Source organism: Catharus ustulatus, chromosome 37 (assembly GCF_009819885.2).
Source record: "Catharus ustulatus isolate bCatUst1 chromosome 37, bCatUst1.pri.v2, whole genome shotgun sequence".
Classification (NCBI taxonomy): domain Eukaryota; kingdom Metazoa; phylum Chordata; class Aves; order Passeriformes; family Turdidae; genus Catharus; species Catharus ustulatus.
In genome coordinates, this window is record NC_046257.1 from 1,075,011 (window position 1) to 1,094,501 (window position 19,491).

A 19,491-nucleotide genomic window follows, 5' to 3' on the forward strand; every position below is an offset into this window, starting at 1 on the left:
CAGGTCTCTGTGTCCCCGGCCAGTCGGTGACAATCGTGGCCCAGTACAGACCTGAAGGTGACACAGTGTCCCCAGAATGTCCCCAAAATGTCCCCAAGTGTCCCCAAAGTGTCCCCAAAGTGTCCCCAGGTGTTCTCAAAGTGTCCCTCAAAATGTCCCCAAATGTCATCAAAATGTCCCCAAGTGTCCCAAATGTCCCCAAATTCCCCAAATATCCCAAATCCCCTCAATGTCCCAAATCCCCCAATGACCCCAGACATCCCAAAAGTCCCAAAAATCCTAAAATTGACCCCAAAATGCCCCAAATTCACCCCAAAATCCCCCCCAAATTTCAGAGTACGGGCGTTTCGAGGCCAAGATCCTTCAAATTATCCCAAATATCCCAAAAATTCCCAAAATATCCCAAAATTCCCAAAATTCCCAAACTCCCCCAAATCCCCCAAACCTCTCCTTTATCCCAGACATCCCAAAAGTCCCAAAAATCCCCCAAATTGACCCCAAAATCCCCTCCCCAAATTTCAGAGTACGGGCGCTTCGAGGCCAAGATCCCCCAAATATCCCAAAAATTCCCAAAAATATCCCAAAATATCCCAAATATCCCCAAATATCCCAAATCCCCTCAGTGTCCCAAATCCCTCAACGACTCCAGAAATCCCAAAAGTCCCAAAATCCCCCAAATTCACCCCAAAATCCCTTCCCCAAATTTCAGAGTACGGGCGCTTCAAGGCCAAGATCCCCCAAATATCCCAAAAATTCCCAAAAATATCCCAAAATATCCCAAAATTCCCCAAATATCCCAAATCCCCTCAGTGTCCCAAATCCCCCAATGACCCCAGAAATCCCAAAAATCCCAAAATGCCCCAAATTCACCCCAAAATCCCAAAACTGACCCCAAAAATCCCTCCCCAATTTCAGAGTACGGGCGCTTTGAGGCCAAGATCCCCCAAATATCCCAAAAATTCCCAAAAATATCCCAAAATATCTCAAATTCCCCAAATATCCCAAATCCCCTCAGTGTCCCAAATCCCTCAATGACCCCAAAAGTCCCAAAAATCCCAAAACTGACCCCAAAACTCACCCCAAATTTCAGAGTACGGGCGGTTCGAGGCCAAGATCCTCCAAATATCCCAAAAATTCCCAGAAATTCCCAAAATATCCAAAAATTCCCCAAATATCCCAAATCCCCTCAGTGTCCCAAATCCCTCAACGACTCCAGAAATCCCAAAAATCCCAAAATGCCCCAAATTCACCCCAAAATCCCAAAACTGACCCCAAAAATCCCTCCCCAATTTCAGAGTACGGGCGCTGCGAGGCCAAGATCCTCCAAATATCCCAAAAATTCCCAAAAATATCCCAAAATATCCCAAAATATCCCAAATATCCCCAAATATCCCAAATCCCCTCAGTGTCCCAAATCCCCCAATGACCCCAAAAGTCCCAAAAATCTCAAAACTGACCCCAAATCCCTTCCCCAATTTCAGAGTGCGGGCGCTTCGAGGCCAAGATCCTCCAAATATCCCAAAAATTCCCAAAAATTCCCCAAATATCCCAAATATCCCAAATCCCCTCAATGTCCCAAATCCCCCAATGATCCCAGACATCCCAAAAGTCCCAAAAATCCCAAAATTGACCCCAAAATCCCCCAAATTCACCCCAAAATCCCCCCCAAATTTCAGAGTACGGGCACTTTGAGGCCAAGATCCTTCAAATATCCCAAAAATTCCCAAAAATTCCCCAAATATCCCAAATATCCCAAATCCCCTCAATGTCCCAAATCCCCCAATGATCCCAGACATCCCAAAAGTCCCAAAAATCCCAAAATTGACCCCAAAATCCCCCAAATTCACCCCAAAATCCCCCCCAAATTTCAGAGTACGGGCACTTTGAGGCCAAGATCCACCAAATATCCCAAAAATTCCCCAAAATTCCCCAAATATCCCAAATCCCCTCAGTGTCCCAAATCCCTCAATGACCCCAAACATCCCAAATGTCCCAAAATGCCCCAAATTCACCCAAAAATCCCAAAACTGACCCCAAAATCCCCCCCCAAATTTCAGAGTACGGGCGCTTTGAGACCAAGATCCATCAAATATCCCAAAAATTCCCAAAAATATCCCAAAATATCTCAAAATTCCCCAAATATCCCAAATCCCCTCAATGTCCCAAATCCCTCAATGACCCCAGACATCCCAAAAGTCCCAAAAATCCCAAAATTGATCCCAAAATCCCCCCCCAAATTTCAGAGTACGGGCGCTTCGAGGCCAAGATCCTCCAAATATCCCAAAAATTCCCAAAAATATCCCAAAATATCCCAAATATCCCCAAATATCCCAAATCCCCTCAGTGTCCCAAATCCCTCAATGACCCCAAAAGTCCCAAAAATCCCAAAAATCCTAAAATTCACCCAAAATCCCCCAAATTCACCCCAAAACTCACCCCAAATTTCAGAGTATGGGCGCTTCAAGGCCAAGGTCCCCCAAATATCCCAAAATACAAAAAAAAATCCCAAAGATCCCAAAATTCCCAAACTCCCCCAAATCCCCCAAACCTCTCCTTTATCCCAGACATCCCAAAAGTCCCAAAAATCCCCCAAACTGACCCCAAAATCCCCCAAATTCACCCCAAAATCCCCCCCAAATTTCAGAGTGCGGGCGCTTCGAGGCCAAGATCCCCCAAATATCCCAAAAATTCCCAAAAATATCCCAAAATATCTCAAAATTCCCCAAATATCCCAAAATTCTCCAAATATCCCAAATCCCTCAATGACCCCAGACATCCCAAAAATCCCCAAATCCCCCAAATTCACCCCAAATCCCTTCCCCAAATTTCAGAGTACGGGCACTTCGAGGCCAAGATCCTCCAAATATCCCAAAATTATCCCAAAATTCCCAAATATCCCAAAATTCCCAAACTCCCCCAAATCCCCCAAACCTCTCCTTTATCCCAGACATCCCAAAAGTCCCAAAAATCCCAAAATTGACCCCAAATCCCCTCCCCAAATCTCAGAGTACGGGCACTTCGAGGCCAAGATCCTTCAAACATCCCAAAATATCCCAAAATTCCCCAAATATCCCAAATCCCCTCAGTGTCCCAAATCCCTCAATGACCCCAGACATCCCAAAAATCCCAAAACTGACCCCAAAATCCCCCCCAAATTTCAGAATACGGGAGGTTTGAGGCCAAGATCCTCCAAATATCCCAAAATATCCCAAAATTCCCCAAATATCCCAAATCCCCTCAATGTCCCAAATCCCCCAATGACCCCAGAAATCCCAAAAATCCCAAAAATCCTAAAATTCACCCAAAATCCCCCAAATTCACCCCAAAACTCACCCCAAATTTCAGAGTACGGGCACTTCGAGGCCAAGATCCATCAAATTATTCCAAAAATTCCCAAAAATATCCCAAAAATTCCCAAATATCCCAAAATTCCCAAACTCCCCCAAATCCCCCAAACCTCTCCTTTATCCCAGACATCCCAAAAGTCCCAAAAATCCCCCAAATTGACCCCAAAATCCCCTCCCCAAATTTCAGAGTACGGGCACTTCGAGGCCAAGATCCTTCAAATATCCCAAAAATTCCCAAAAATATCCCAAAATATCCCAAATCCCCTCAGTGTCCCAAATCCCCCAATGACCCCAGAAGTCCCAAAAGTCCCAAAAGTCCCAAAATCCCCCAAATTCACCCCAAAATCCCCTCCCCAAATCTCAGAGTATGAGCGCTTTGAGACCAAGATCCATCAAATATCCCAAAATGTCCCAAAATTCCCCAAATATCCCAAACTCCCCCAAATCCCCCAAACCTCTCCTTTATCCCAGACATCCCAAAAGTCCCAAAAATCCCAAAATTGACCCCAAAATCCCAAAACTGACCCCAAAATCCCCCCCAAATTTCAGAGTACGGTCGATTCGAGGCCAAGATCCACGACCTGCGGGAGCAGCTCCTGAGCAGCAGCCTCGGCTCCGGCAGCGCCTCCCTGCGCAGCGACCCCAAACGCGGCTTCTACGTCAGGTGGGGACACCTGGGGACACTGGGGACACCTGGGGACACCTTTGGGGATTTTTTTAGGATTTTTTTGGGATTTTTTTGGGATTTTTTTGGGATTTTTTTGGGGATTTTTTTGAATTTTTTCTGATTTTTTTGAGATTTTTTTGGGATTTTTTGGGGATTTTTTTTTAATTTTTTGGGGAATTTTTTTTAAAATTAATTTTTTAGGATTTGTTTGTGTATTTTTTGTGGTTTTTTGGGATTTTTTTTGGGGGATTATTTTGGAGTTTTTTTGGGGGGATTTTTTTGGGGTTTTTTTGGGATCTCTCGGCTCCAGCAGCGCCTCCCTGCGCAGCGACCCCAAACGCGGCTTCTACGTCAGGTGGGGACACCTGGGCACACCTGGGGACACTGGGGACACCTTTGGGAATTTTTGGAATTTTTTTAGGGATTTTTTGGGGATTTTTTGGGATTTTTTTGGGGATTTTTTTGAATTTTTTTTTATTTTTTTGGATTTTTTAAAGAATTTTTTTGGGATTTTTTTAGGATTTTTTTTATTTTTGGGGGGATTTTTTGAATTTATTTTATTTTATTTTTTGGGATATTGTTGTGTATTTTTTGTGTTTTTTTGGGATTTTTTTGAGATTTTTTGGGATTTTTTTGGCGATTTTTTGGGATTTTTTGGGGTTTTTTTGGGATCTCTCGGCTCCAGCAGCGCCTCCCTGCGCAGCGACCCCAAACGCGGCTTCTACGTCAGGTGGGGACACCTGGGGACACCTGGGGACACGTTTGGGAATTTTTGGGATTTTTTTAGGGATTTTTTGGGGATTTTTCGGGATTTTTTTTGGGATTTTTTTGAATTTTTTTTTATTTTTTTGGATTTTTTTAAGAATTTTTTTGGGATTTTTTTGAGATTTTTTTGAGATTTTTGGGAGGATTTTTTGGAATTTTTAAAAATTTTTTTGGGATTTTTTTTGGTCCATTTTTTGTGGTTTTTTGGGATTTTTTTGGGATTTTTTGGAGGTTTTTTTGGGGTTTTTTTGGGGGTTTTTTTGGGATCTCTCGGCTCCGGCAGCACCTCCCTGCGCAGCGACCCCAAACGCGGCTTCTACGTCAGGTGGGGACACCTGGGGACACCTGGGGACACTGGGGACACTGGGGACACCTTTGGGAATTTTTAGGATTTTTTTAGGATTTTTGGGGATTTTTTTTTTATTTTTTTGTATTTTTTTAGGATTTTTTTGGGATTTTTTTGGGATTTTTTTGTATATTTTTAGGATTTTTTTTTTAATTTTTTGGGGACTTTTTGGGGAATGGGGACACTGAGGGACACTGTGAGCTCTGGGATGAACTGGGATGAACTGGTTCATACTGGGATGAACTGGGAGGGTGTGAGGATGTCCCCAATGACCCAGGGGAGGTGACAGAGGTGACAATGCCACCCCAGGGCCCTCTGTGACTACGACAAGGCCAAGGACACTGGGATGGAAGGGGGACACTGTGAGCTCTGGGATGAACTGGGCTGAACTGGGATGCACTGGGCTGTACTGGTTTATACTGGGATGAACTGGGACAGCCCAGGGGAGGTGACAGAGGTGACAATGCCACCCCAGGGCCCTGTGTGACTGTGACAAGGCCAAGGACATGGCGGGGGAATGGGGACACTGTGAGCTCTGGGATGAACTGGGCTGAACTGGGATGAACTGGGATGAACTGGGATGAACTGGTTTATACTGGGATGAACTGGGGGAGGTGACAGAGGTGACAGAGGTGACAATGCCACCCCTGGGCCCTCTTTGACTATGACAAGGCCAAGGACACTGGGATGGAATGGGGACACTGAGGGACACTGTGAGCTCTGGGCTGTACTGGGCTGAACTGGGATGAACTGGGATGAACTGGTTTATACTGGGATGAACTGGGACGGCCCAGGGGAGGTGACAGAGGTGACAATGCCACCCCAGGGCCCTGTTTGACTACGACAAGGCCAAGGACGTCGGGTTCCTGAGCCAGGCGCTGAGCTTTCGCTTCGGGGACATTCTGCACGTGCTCGACGCCTCCGACGAGGAGTGGTGGCAGGCACGGCTGGTGCTGCCCCCCCAGCAGCCCCCCGACATCGGCTTCGTGCCCAGCAAGCGCCGGTGAGACACTGGGAGCCACTGGTTTGTACTGGGAAGCACTGGTTTGTACTGGTTTATACTGGGAGCAGATTCAGAGCAGTTCCAATGGGGTTCAATGGGGTTCAATGGCACTGGGAGGGCACTGGTTTGTACTGGGAGGGCACTGGGAGGGAACTGGGAGGGAGTTTAGGAGCGCTGAGGGTCACTGTTTTATACTGGGAGTCACTGGGAGTCACTGGTTTGTACTGGGAGTTACTGGTTTGTACTGGGAGGCACTGGGAGCTGACTGGGAGCGGTTCCAATGGGGTTCAATGGCACTGGTTTGTACTGGTTTGTACTGGTTTGTACTGGGAGTGGTGGCAGGCACGGCTGGTGCTGCCCCCCCAGCAGCCCCCCGACATCGGCTTCGTGCCAAGCAAGCGCCGGTGAGCCACTGGGACAGACTGGTTTGTACTGGGAGCCACTGGTTTGTACTGGTTTATACTGGGAGTGGATTCGGAGCAGTTCCGAATGGGTATAATGGGGTTCTATGGCACTGGGAGGGCACTGGGAGGGAACTGGGAGGGAGTTTAGGAGCACTGAGGGTCACTGGTTTATACTGGGAGTCACTGGGAGCCACTGGTTTGTACTGGTTTGTACTGGTTTATACTGGGAGTGGATTCAGAGCAGTTCCGATTGGGTTCAATGGGATTCAATGGCACTGGGAGGGCACTGGTTTGTACTGGGAACCACTGGGAGGAGGTTGAGAAGCACTGGGAGGTGACTGGGACTCAGTGGAGTAAACCAGGAGTCACTGGTTTGTACTGGGAGTCACTGGTTTGTACTGGTTTGTACTGGGAGCCACTGGGAGCTGATTCGGAGCGGTTCCAATGGGGTTCAATGGCACTGGTTTGTACTGGTTTGTACTGGTTTGTACTGGGAGTGGTGGCAGGCACAGCTGGTGCTGCCCCCCCAGCAGCCCCCCGACATCGGCTTCGTGCCCAGCAAGCGCCGGTGAGCCACTGGGACAGACTGGTTTGTACTGGGAGCCACTGGTTTGTACTGGTTTATACTGGGAGTGGATTCGGAGCAGTTCCGATTGGGTTCAATGCGGTTCAATGGCACTGGGAGGGCACTGGGAGCCACTGGGAAGGCACTGGTTTGTACTGGGAGGGAGTTTAGGAGCGCTGAGGGTCACTGGTTTATACTGGGAGTCACTGGGAGCCACTGGTTTGTACTGGTTTATACTGGTTTATACTGGGGGGAGGCACTGGGAGCTGACTCGGAGCAGTTCCAATTGGGTTCAATGGGGTTCAATGGCACTGGGAGGGCACTGGGAGGGAACTGGGAGGGACTGGGAGGGACTGGGAGGGAGTTTAGGAGTGCTGAGGGTCACTGGTTTGTACTGGGAGTCACTGGTTTGTACTGGTTTGTACTGGTTTATACTGGTTTGTACTGGGAGCAGATTCAGAGCAGTTCCGATTGGGTTCAATGGGGTTCAATGGCACTGGGAGGGCACTGGGAACCACTGGGAGCCACTGGGAGGAGGTTGAGGAGAACTGGGAGGTGACTGGGACTCACTGGAGCAGACCAGGAGTCACTGGTTTGTACTGGGAGTTACTGGTTTGTACTGGGAGGCACTGGGAGCAGACTCGGAGCAGTTCCAATGGGGTTCAATGGCACTGGTTTGTACTGGTTTGTACTGGTTTGTACTGGTTTGTACTGGTTTGTACTGGTCTGTACTGGTTTGTACTGGTTTGTACTGGTCCATACCGGTCTGTACTGGTCCATACCGGTCCATACTGGTCCATACTGGTTTATACTGGTCTGTACTGGTTTATACTGGTCCATACTGGTCCGTACTGGTCCATACTGGTCCATACTGGTCCATACTGGTCCCTACTGGTTGCAGGGTGGAGCGCCGGGAGTGGACGCGGCTCAAGGCCAAAGATCGGGGGCCGGGGGCTCAAGGTGGGGCCCCAAAAATCCCCAAAATCCCCAAAATCCCCAAAATCCCCAAAATCCTTAAAATGCCCAAAATGCCAAAAAATCCCAAAGTGCCCCAAAAATCCCCAAATTCCTGAATGCCCGAAAATCCCAAAAAAAGTCCCCCAAAAACCCCAAAATTCCCCAAATCCCCAAAGTTCCAAGAATCCACAAAGTCCCTGAAAATCCCAAAATCCCCAAAAATACCCAACCCCCCAAAAATCTCAAAATCCACCCAAAAAAATCCCCAAATCCAAAAATCCTGAAATCCCAAAAAATCCCCCAAAAAATAAAAAAAAAATCCCCCAAAATCCCAAAAAAATCCCCAAAAAACCCCCAAACTCCCACAAAAATCCCCCAAATCTGAAATGCCCCAAAAATCCTAAAATCTACCCAAAAAATTCCAAAAAAATTCTCCCCCCAAAAAAAAATCCCGAAAAATCCCCCCCAAAAATCCCAACAATTCCCCCAAAAATTCCCCCCAAAAATCACCCAAAAAATCCCCCCCAAAAATCCCAAAAAAATCCCCAAAAAATCCCCCAAAATCCCCCAAAAAATCACAAAAAAACCCACAAAAAAATCACAAAAAATTCCCCAAAAATCCCCTGAAAATTCCCAGAAAAATCCCAAAAAATTCCCAAAAAATCCCCAAAAATCCCCGAAAATCCCTAAAAAATCACAAAAAATGCCCCAAATGCCCCCAAATGCCCCAAAATGTCCCAATTTTGTTGTTTCGGGGCCAGGCCGCGAGGACGCCGTGCTGAGCTACGAGACCGTGACGCAGATGGAAGGTGAGGAAACAAAATTTGGGGAAATTTGGGGGATTTTGGGATTTTTGGGAATTTTGGAAATTTTTGGGGATTTGGGAATTTCAAACATTTGTGGAATTTTGGGAAATTTGGGAATTCAGGGGATTTTGGGGAATTTTTGGGGAATTTTTTTTTATTTTTTGAGGACTTTTTTTTAAATTTTGGGATTTTTGGGAAGTTTGGAGTTTGGGGAATTTCAGGATTTTTTTTTTAATTTTTGGGAATTTCTGGAACTTCTGGGATTTTGGGAATTTGGGAAATTTGAGAGAATTTTGGGGAATTCTTGGGAGTTTTGGGATTTTGGGGAATTTTTGAAATTCTGGGAATTTTGGGATTGTTTGGGAGTTTGGGGAATTTAGGGAATTTTTGGGAATTTCAGGAAATTTGGGGCAGTTTTTGGGGGGAGAGAATTTGGGGAATTTTGGGAATTCTGGGAGGGACCCTAAAAAATCTGGGGGGAATGTGGGAAGATTTGGGATTTTTGGAATTTTCTTTTTAATATCGGGATTTTTGTGATATTTGGGATTTGTGGTTTTTGGGATTTGGGATTTGTGATTTTTGGAAATGTTTGGGAATTGTGGAATTTTTGGAATTTGGGAATTTTGGGATTTTTGGGATTTTTGGGATTTGTGATTTTTGGCGTTTTTGTGATCTGGGATTTGTGATTTTTGGGATTTTGGGGTTTTTTGGATTTTTGTGATTTCTGTGATTTTGTGATTCGCGATTTTTGGAATTTGTGATTTTTGTGATTTGGGATTTGTGATTTTTTGGAATTTTGGGATTTGTGATTTTTGGGACTTTTGGGATTTTGGGGATTTGGGAGGGTTTTTTGGATTGTTGTTATTTGGGATTTGTGATTTTTGGAATTTGGGGATTTATGATTTTTGTGATTTTGGGATTTGTGATTTTTGGGAATTTGTGATTTTTGTGATTTTTATGATTTGTGGTTTTTGGAATTTTGTGATTTTTGGAATTTTGGATTTTTGTGATTTCTGTGATTTTGTGATTTGTGATTTTTGGGATTTGTGATTTTGGGATTTTGAATTTTTGGGATTTTTGTGATTTTGGGATTTGTGATTTTTGGAATTTTGGGATTTGTGATTTTTGGAATTTTGGGATTTTTGTGATTTTGGGGATTTATGGTTTTTGGAATTTGGGATTTCTGTGATTTTGGGATTTGTGATTTTTGGGAATTTGTGATTTTTGATATTTTTATGATTTGTGATTTTTGATATTCTGGCCCCCCCCAGTTCACTACGCGCGGCCGATCATCATCCTGGGCCCCACCAAGGATCGCGTCAACGACGACCTGCTCTCCGAGTTCCCCGAGAAATTCGGCTCCTGCGTGCCCCGTGAGTCACCTGGGGGCACCTGGGCACACCTGGGCACACCTGGGCACACCTGTAACACACCTGGGGGGACACACGGGCACCTCCTGTCCGAGTTCCCCGAGAAATTCGGCTCCTGCGTGCCCCGTGAGTCACCTGAGCACACCTGTAACACACCTGAGATACACCTGGGCACACCTGGGCACACCTGGGGGCACCTGGGGGGACACACGGACACCTCCTGTCCGAGTTCCCCGAGAAATTCGGGTCCTGTGTGCCCCGTGAGTCACCTGTGACACACCTGGGCACACCTGGGGGCACCTGTAACACACCTGTGACACACCTGGGCACACCTGGGGGGACACACAGGCACCTCCTGTCCGAGTTCCCCGAGAAATTCGGGTCCTGTGTGCCCCGTGAGTCACCTGAGATACACCTGTAACACACCTGTAACACACCTGTGACACACCTGGGCACACCTGTGACACACCTGGGCACACCTGGGCACACCTGGGGGGACACACGGGCACCTCCTGTCCGAGTTCCCCGAGAAATTCGGGTCCTGCGTGCCCCGTGAGTCACCTGGGCACACCTGTAACACACCTGAGCACACCTGAGCACACCTGGGCACACCTGGGCCCCATTTATCACACATTTATCACCCGTTTATCACCCATTTATCACACATTACCTGTCCCAGGTGTGTCTCAGGTGTGTCTCACCTGTCCCACCTGCAGACACGATGCGGCCCAAGCGCGAGTACGAGGTGGACGGCCGCGATTATCACACCTGGGCACACCTGTAACACACCTGGGCCCCGTTTATCACAGATTTATCACACATTTATCACACATTACCTGTCCCAGGTGTGTCTCAGGTGTGTCTCACCTGTGTTACCTGCAGACACGACGCGGCCCAAGCGCGAGTACGAGGTGGACGGCCGCGATTATCACTTTGTGGCGTCGCGGGAGCGGATGGAGAAGGACATCCAGGGGCACAAGTTCATCGAGGCGGGGCAGTACAACAGCCACCTGTACGGGACCAGCGTGCAGAGCGTCCGGGAGGTGGCTGAGCAGGTAAATACACACCTGGGCACACCTGGGCACACCTGGGCACACCTGGGCACACCTGGGCACACCTGGGCACACCTGGACACACCTGGGCACGGGGCAGTACAACAGCCACCTGTACGGGACCAGCGTGCAGAGCGTCCGGGAGGTGGCTGAGCAGGTGAGGGAACACCTGGGATACACCTGGGCACACCTGGGCACACCTGGGCACGGGGCAGTACAACAGCCACCTGTACGGGACCAGCGTACAGAGCGTCCGGGAGGTGGCTGAGCAGGTAAATACACACCTGGGCACACCTGGGCACACCTGGGCACACCTGGGCACACCTGGGCACACCTGGGCACACCTGGACACACCTGGGCACGGGGCAGTACAACAGCCACCTGTACGGGACCAGCGTGCAGAGCGTCCGGGAGGTGGCTGAGCAGGTGAGGGAACACCTGGGATACACCTGGGCACACCTGGGCACACCTGGGCACGGGGCAGTACAACAGCCACCTGTACGGGACCAGCGTGCAGAGCGTCCGGGAGGTGGCTGAGCAGGTGAGGGAACACCTGGGCAGGTAAATACACACCTGGGATACACCTGGGATACACCTGGGCACACCTGGGCACACCTGGGGCACACCTGGGATACACCTGGGCACACCTGGGCACACCTGAGCTACACCTGGGATACACCTGGGCACGGGGCAGTACAACAGCCACCTGTACGGGACCAGCGTGCAGAGCGTCCGGGAGGTGGCTGAGCAGGTAAACACACACCTGGGCACACCTGGGCACACCTGGGCACACCTGGGCACACCTGGGACATATCTGGGCAGGTGTCAGAGCACACTTGGGCACACCTGGACACACCTGGGGGTACCTGTGCCACACCTGGGTGACACCTGTACTCACCTGTCTCACCTACAGGGCAAGCACTGCATCCTGGACGTGTCCAGGGTTACCTTTGCCACACCTGTGCCACACCTGGGTGTCACCTGGGACACACTTCGGCACACCTGGGTCACACCTGTGCCACACCTGTGCTCACCTGTCCCACCTGCAGGGCAAGCACTGCATCCTGGACGTGTCTGGGGGGACATGGGGCACACCTGGGCACACCTGGGTCTCACCTGTCCCACCTGTGTCACCTGCAGGGCAAGCACTGCATCCTGCACGTGTCCAGGGTTACCTGTGCCACACCTGTGTCACACCTGGGTCACACCTGGGCACACCTGGGACACACCTGGGACACACCTGGGGGTACCTGGGTCTCACCTGGGGGTACCTGTGTCACACCTGTGCTCACCTGTCCCACCTGTCCCACCTGCAGGGCAAGCACTGCATCCTGGACGTGTCCAGGGTTACCTGGGTCACACCTGGGTCACACCTGTGCCACACCTGTGCTCACCTGTGCCACCTGTCCCCCCTGCAGGGCAAGCACTGCATCCTGGATGTGTCTGGGGGGACATGGGTCACACCTGGGACACACCTGGGCACACCTGTGTTCACCTGTGCTCACCTGTCCCCCCTGCAGGGCAAGCACTGCATCCTGGACGTGGCCAGGGTTACCTGTGCCACACCTGGGCACACCTGGGTGTCACCTGGGACACACTTGGGCACACCTGGGTCACACCTGGGTCTCACCTGTGCTCACCTGTCCCACCTGTCCCCCCTGCAGGGCAAGCACTGCATCCTGGATGTGTCTGGGGGGACATGGGGCACACCTGGGGGTACCTGGGTCTCACCTGGGTGTACCTGTGCCACACCTGGGTCACACCTGTGCCACACCTGGGTGACACCTGTGCCACACCTGGGGGTACCTGTGCCACATCTGGGTGTCACCTGGGGGTACCTGCGTCACACCTGTGTCACACCTGTGCTCACCTGTGCTCACCTGTCCCCCCTGCAGGGCAAGCACTGCATCCTGGACGTGTCTGGGGGGACATGGGGCACACCTGCGGGTACCTGGGACACACCTGGGCACACCTGGGTCACACCTGTGTCACACCTGTGCCACACCTGGGTCTCACCTGGGGGTACCTGTGTCACACCTGGGTCTCACCTGTGCCACCTGTGTCACCTGCAGGGCAAGCACTGCATCCTGGACGTGTCTAGGGTTACCTGGGTCACACCTGGGACACACCTGGGACACACCTGGGTCTCACCTGTGCTCACCTGTCCCCCCTGCAGGGCAAGCACTGCATCCTGGACGTGTCCAGGGTTACCTGGGTCACACCTGGGTGACACCTGGGTCACACCTGTGCTCACCTGTGCTCACCTGTCCCACCTGCAGGGCAAGCACTGCATCCTGGACGTGTCTGGGGGGACCTGGGGCACACCTGGGCACTCCTGGGTCTCACCTGTCCCACCTGTCCCCCCTGCAGGGCAAGCACTGCATCCTGGACATGTCCAGGGTTACCTTTGCCACACCTGTGCCACACCTGGGTGTCACCTGGGACACACTTGGGCACACCTGGGCACACCTGGGTGACACCTGTGCTCACCTGTCCCACCTGCAGGGCAAGCACTGCATCCTGGACATGTCCAGGGTTACCTGTGCCACACCTGGGGGTACCTGGGACACACCTGGGACACACTTGGGCACACCTGGGTCACACCTGTGCTCACCTGTGCCACCTGTCCCCCCTGCAGGGCAAGCACTGCATCCTGGACGTGTCCAGGGTTACCTGTGTCACACCTGGGTCACACCTGGGTCACACCTGTGCCACACCTGTGTCTCACCTGTGCTCACCTGTGCCACCTGTCCCACCTGCAGGGCAAGCACTGCATCCTGGACGTGTCTGGGGGGACATGGGGCACACCTGGGGGTACCTGTGTCACACCTGGGTCTCACCTGGGGGTACCTGTGTCACACCTGGGTCTCACCTGTGTTCACCTGTGCTCACCTGTCCCCCCTGCAGGGCAAGCACTGCATCCTGGACGTGTCTGGGGGGACATGGGGCGCACCTGGGGCACACCTGGGTCTCACCTGGGTCACACCTGTGCTCACCTGTCCCACCTGTCCCCCCTGCAGGGCAAGCACTGCATCCTGGACGTGTCGGCCAACGCCGTGCGGCGGCTCCAGGCGGCGCAGCTGCACCCGATCGCCATCTTCATCCGGCCCAAATCGCTGCAGAACGTGCTGTGAGTCACCTGGGACACCTGGGCACACCTGGGGGCACCTGGGGACACACCTGGGCACACCTGAGATACACCTGGGGACACCTGGGGGCACCTGGGATAGACCTGAGATACACCTGGGGACACACCTGGGGACACCTGGGGACAGCTGGGGGCACCTGGGGACACACCTGGGGACAGCTGGGGACAGCTGGGATATACCTGGGACACACCTGGGCACACCTGGGGACACCTGGGGACACCTGGGATACACCTGGGATATACCTGGGGACAGCTGGGGACAGCTGGGGACAGCTGGGACACACCTGCACACACCTGGACACACCTGGGACACCTGGGATACACCTGGGGACACCTGGGGACACCTGGGGACAGCTGGGGACACCTGGGGACACACCTGGGCACACCTGGGCAGGGGTTCTGGGGGTTTTGGGGCTCAGCTGCACCCGATCGCCATCTTCATCCGGCCCAAATCGCTGCAGAACGTGCTGTGAGTCACCTGGGACACACCTGGGACACACCTGGGGACAGCTGGGGACAACTGGGACACACCTGGGCACACCTGGGCACACCTGGGGACAGCTGGAGACACCTGGGGACACCTGGGGACAGCTGGGGACAACTGGGATATACCTGGGGACACTTGGGATACACCTGGGATTTACCTGGGCACACGTAGGCACAGCTGGGCACACCTGGGATAGACCTGAGATACACCTGAACACACCTGGGCACACCTGGGGATACCTGGGCACATCTGGGCACACCTGGGCAGGAATTTGGGGAGGTTTTAGTGGCACAGTTTGGGCACAGAGAGGGGAAGGTGAGACAAGAGGGGGCGTGGCCGGTCAGGTGTGGTCATGTGAGGTGGGCGTGGCCAGGTGAGTGGTCAGGTGATGAGGGCGTGGCCAGGTGAGTGGTCAGGTGATGTGGGCGTGGCCAGGTGAGCGGTCAGGTGAGGTGGGCGTGGCCAGGTGAGCGGTCAGGTGAGGTGGGCGTGGCCAGGTGAGTGGTCAGGTGATGTGGGCGTGGCCAGGTGAATTCTCAGGTGATGAGGGCGTGGCCAGGTGAGCGCTCAGGTGTGCTGGGCGTGGCCATGTGAGTGGTCAGGTGAGGTGGGCGTGGCCAGGTGAGTGGTCAGGTGATGTGGGCGTGGCCAGTTGAGTGGTCAGGTGATGAGGGCGTGGCCAGGTGAGTGGTCAGGTGATGTGGGCGTGGCCATGTGAGTGGTCAGGTGAGGTGGGCGTGGCCAGGTGAGCGCTCAGGTGTTCTGGGCGTGGCCAGGTGAGCTCCCAGGTGTGCTGGGCGTGGCCAGGTGAGCTCTCAGGTGTGCTGGGCGTGGCCAGGTGAGCACTCAGGTGATGTGGGCGTGGCCAGGTGAGCTCTCAGGTGAGGAGGGCGTGGCCAGGTGAGCGCTCAGGTGATGAGGGCGTGGCCAGGTGAGCTCTCAGGTGATGTGGGCGTGGCCAGGTGAGCACTCAGGTGAGGTGGGCGTGGCCAGGTGAGCTCTCAGGTGTGCTGGGCGTGGCCAGGTGAGCTCTCAGCCCCGCTCCTGACCCGGCCCCGCCCGCAGGGAGATCTCCAAGCGCGTGAGCGAGGAGCAGGCGCGGAAAGCGTTCGACAGAGCCACCAAACTGGAGCAGGAGTTCACCGAGTGCTTCTCAGGTGAGGCACACCTGGGACACCTGGGCACACCTGGGGGCACCTGGGACACCTGGGGACACCTGGGGTATCCAAAAAACCACCTGGGAAACCCCAAAATACCCAAATCCCCCCCAAATCCCCCCCCAAAATCCTCATTTTTCCCCTTGCAAAGCTCTCAGCACACCCCAAACCCCACAAAAATACCCAAAAAATAATAAAATCCCCATTTTTTCCCCCTGTAATTCTCTCTACCCACCTCAAACTCCCGAAAAATCCCCAAATTTCCCCCAAACTCCCCAAAATTCTCCTAAAATCCCTTTTTATTTCCCCTGCAAATCTCTCTCCCCACCCCAAACCCCCGACAAATCCCCAAAATTCTCCCAAATCCCCCCAAAAATCCCCCCAAATCCACATAAAAATACCCAAAAAATCCAAAAAATCCACATTTTTCCCCCTGCCAATCTCTCTACTCACCCCAAACCCCCCAAAATTCCCCAAAAATTCCCCCAAAAATCCCCTAAAATCCCCCAAAAATCCACATTTTCTCCCCTGCCAATCTCTCTACCCACCCCAAATCCCCCCAAAAATTCCCCAAATCCCCCAAAATCCCCCCAAAAATCCCCCAAAATCCCCATTTTCCCCGCTGCAAAGCTCTCAGCACACCCCAAACCCCCGAAAAATACCCAAAAATTCCCCAAAATCCCCCCCTAAAATCCCCAAAAATCCCCATTTTTTCTCCCCTGCCAATCTCTCTACTCACCCCAAACCCCCCAAAATTCCCCAAAAATTCCTAAAATCCCCCTAAAATCCACCAAAATCCAAATTTTCTCCCCTGCTAAACTCTCCACCCACCCCAAAGCCCCCAAAAATTCCCCAAATCCCCCAAAACCCCCCCAAAATCCCCCCAAAATTCCCCAAATTTCCCCAAAATCCCCAAAAATCCCCATTTTTCACCCTGCAAATCTCTCTCCCCACCCCAAACCCCCGAAAAATCCCCAAAATTCTCCCAAATCCCCCCAAAAATCCCCCCAAATCCACATAAAAATTCCCAAAAAATCAAAAAAAATCTCCATTTTCCCCCCTGCCAATCTCTCTGCCCACCCCAAACTCCCCAAAATCCCCCCAAAAATCCCCTAAAATCCCCCAAAAATCCACATTTTCTCCCCTGCCAATCTCTCTGCCCACCCCAAACCCCCCAAAAATTCCCCAAATCCCCCAAAACCTCCCCAGACATCCCCCAAAATCCCCATTTTTCCCCTTGCAAAGCTCTCAGCACACCCCAAACCCCCCCAAAAATACCCAAAAAATAAAAAAAATCCCGATTTTTTCCCCCTGTAAATCTCTCTCCCCACCTCAAACTCCCGAAAAATCCCCAAATTTCCCCCAAACTCCCCAAAATTCTCCTAAAATCCTTTTTTATTCCCCCTGCAAATCTCTCTATCCACCCCAAACCCCACAAAAATTCCCCATAGCCCCAAAAATCCCAAAAAATCCACATTTTTCCCCCTGCAAAGCTCTCTCCCCACCCCAAACCCCCCAAAAATCCCCAAAATTCTCCCAAATCCCCCCAAAAATCCCCCCAAATCCACATAAAAATACCCAAAAAATCCAAAAAAATCTCCATTTTCCCCCCTGCCAATCTCTCTACCCACCCCAAACCCCCCAAAAATTCCCCAAAATTCCCCTAAAATCCCCTAATTTTGTTTTTTTCCCCGCAGCCATGGTGGAGGGCGACAGCTTCGAGGAGATTTACCACAAAGTCAAGCGCGTCATCGAGGACCTGTCAGGACCTTTCATTTGGGTCCCGGCCCGCGAGCGGCTCTAGGGGGAGGGGGGGACCCCCGAAATCCCCCCCAAAAACCACAGGAACCCCCCCAAAAAAAAAAAAAAACAAAAATCAACAAAAAAAAAATCCCACCGGGATTTCCCCGCTCAGAACCCGCCAGGAACTGCTGGGAAAAAAAAAACAAAAAAAAAAAAGGGAAAAATGGAAAAAAAAACCAAAAGGGAAAAAGGAGAGGGGAATTCCCAACAAAGCAAGAGGTGGGGGAGGGGAATATTTTGTATTTCCGGTGGTTTTTGGGGGGCTCCCCCCACATTTGGACTCTTTTTTTTGTACATATTTAAGCTCTATATTTGTAACGCCCCTGGGGGGGCCCAAACGGCCCCTCCCGGTCCCGAACATTGGGGGGGGAGGGGAGGGGAGGGGAGGGGAGGGGGGAGGGGTTGGGGGGGTGGGGGATGGGTTTGGGGTTCCCCACCCCCCCTCCCCCCACCCCTCGGGGGGCCCCTCCCCCCCCTCCCCCGGCGTGGGAAGCGAAGGAGGGCGGGGGGGGAGGGGAGATGAGAGTATTTTGCATAGAAATTCTGGAATTGCGGGAATAAAAGCGATGGAGACGCCGCAGGGTCGGGATTGGGGGGAGGGGAGGGGAAATCTGGGGGGTCCTGGGAGGGTCGGAAATCCTCGGAGTTGGAATTTGGGGGGAATTTTGGGGTCGGAAACCCCCCTGGATTTGGAATTTGGGGGGATTTTGGATGGAATGTTTGGGGTAAAATGGAGAGTTTGGGGTCTCAGGGGGATTTGGGGGGTCCTGGAAGGGTCGGAAATCCTCGGAGTTAAAATTTGGGGGGATTTTGGAGGGAATTTGGGGGTTCCAGAGGGGTCGGAAAACCCCTGGAGTTAAAATTTGGGGAGATTTTGGGAAGGTTTGGGGTCAGAAACCCCCCCCAGAGTTCAAATTTGGATGGAATATTTTGGGTTGGAAGGGGTTAAATAGAGAGTTTGGGGTCTCAGGGGGATTTGGGGGGTCCTGGAAGGGTCAGAAACCCCCCCGGAGTTGGAATTTGGGGGAATTTTGGGAGATTTTGGGGAATTTTGGCTCGTGGGAACCAGCGCGGTAGCGGCAGCCAATCAGAAGCGAGAGCTGCAAGGGGGCGTGGCCAGCGCCGTTTGTGATTGACGGGCGGGATTTATGAATGGGGGCGGTTGGTGATTGACAGGTGGGATTTATGAATGGGGTGGGATTTATGAATGGGGCGGGATTTATGAATGGGGCGGGGTTTATGAATGGGGCGGGGTCTATGAATGGGGTGGGGTTTATGAATGGGGCGGGGTTTATGAAAGGGGCGGGGTTTATGAATGGGGCGGGGTTTATGAATGGGGCGGGGTTTATGAATGGGCGGGGTTTATGAATGGGCGGGGTTTATGAATGGGTGGGATTTATGAATGGGGCGGGGTTTATGAATGGGGGCGGGGCTTTCCCACCCCATTACCATCTCAGCACTCCCCCCCCGCTCTAATTACCGTTAATTATCTCCTTTAATTAACTCATTAACGACCAAAACAAGTGGGGGGAGGCCCCCCCTATAATGGGGGGACCCCAAATTTATTTTGGGGAGGGGGAGGGGCGCTCTGGCCACGCCCATTTCCCACGGGGG

The 19,491-nt window shown here is 52.0% G+C and overlaps 1 protein-coding gene across 9 annotated transcripts in view; it reads left to right on the plus strand.

The window, feature by feature from the left end:
• Window positions 1-18,257, plus strand: part of DLG4 (discs large MAGUK scaffold protein 4) — a 58,892-nt gene extending 40,635 nt beyond the window's left edge. For 8 of the 9 annotated variants that reach the window (XM_033084300.2, XM_033084302.2, XM_033084303.2 and 5 more), the window contains 9 exons: window positions 3,897-4,011; window positions 5,952-6,128; window positions 7,999-8,057; window positions 8,816-8,863; window positions 10,132-10,233; window positions 11,113-11,285; window positions 14,303-14,412; window positions 15,983-16,074; window positions 17,772-18,257. In XM_033084300.2, the coding sequence (XP_032940191.1) occupies window positions 3,897-4,011; window positions 5,952-6,128; window positions 7,999-8,057; window positions 8,816-8,863; window positions 10,132-10,233; window positions 11,113-11,285; window positions 14,303-14,412; window positions 15,983-16,074; window positions 17,772-17,878 (983 nt within the window). In that variant the 3' untranslated portion in view covers window positions 17,879-18,257. Of the gene's footprint in view, window positions 1-3,161; window positions 3,185-3,896; window positions 4,012-5,951; window positions 6,129-7,998; window positions 8,058-8,815; window positions 8,864-10,131; window positions 10,234-11,112; window positions 11,286-14,302; window positions 14,413-15,982; window positions 16,075-17,771 lie in introns of all 9 variants that reach the window. The other variant, XM_033084304.2, reaches the window with a different exon arrangement.
• The last annotated feature ends 1,234 nt before the right edge of the window (window positions 18,258-19,491 follow it).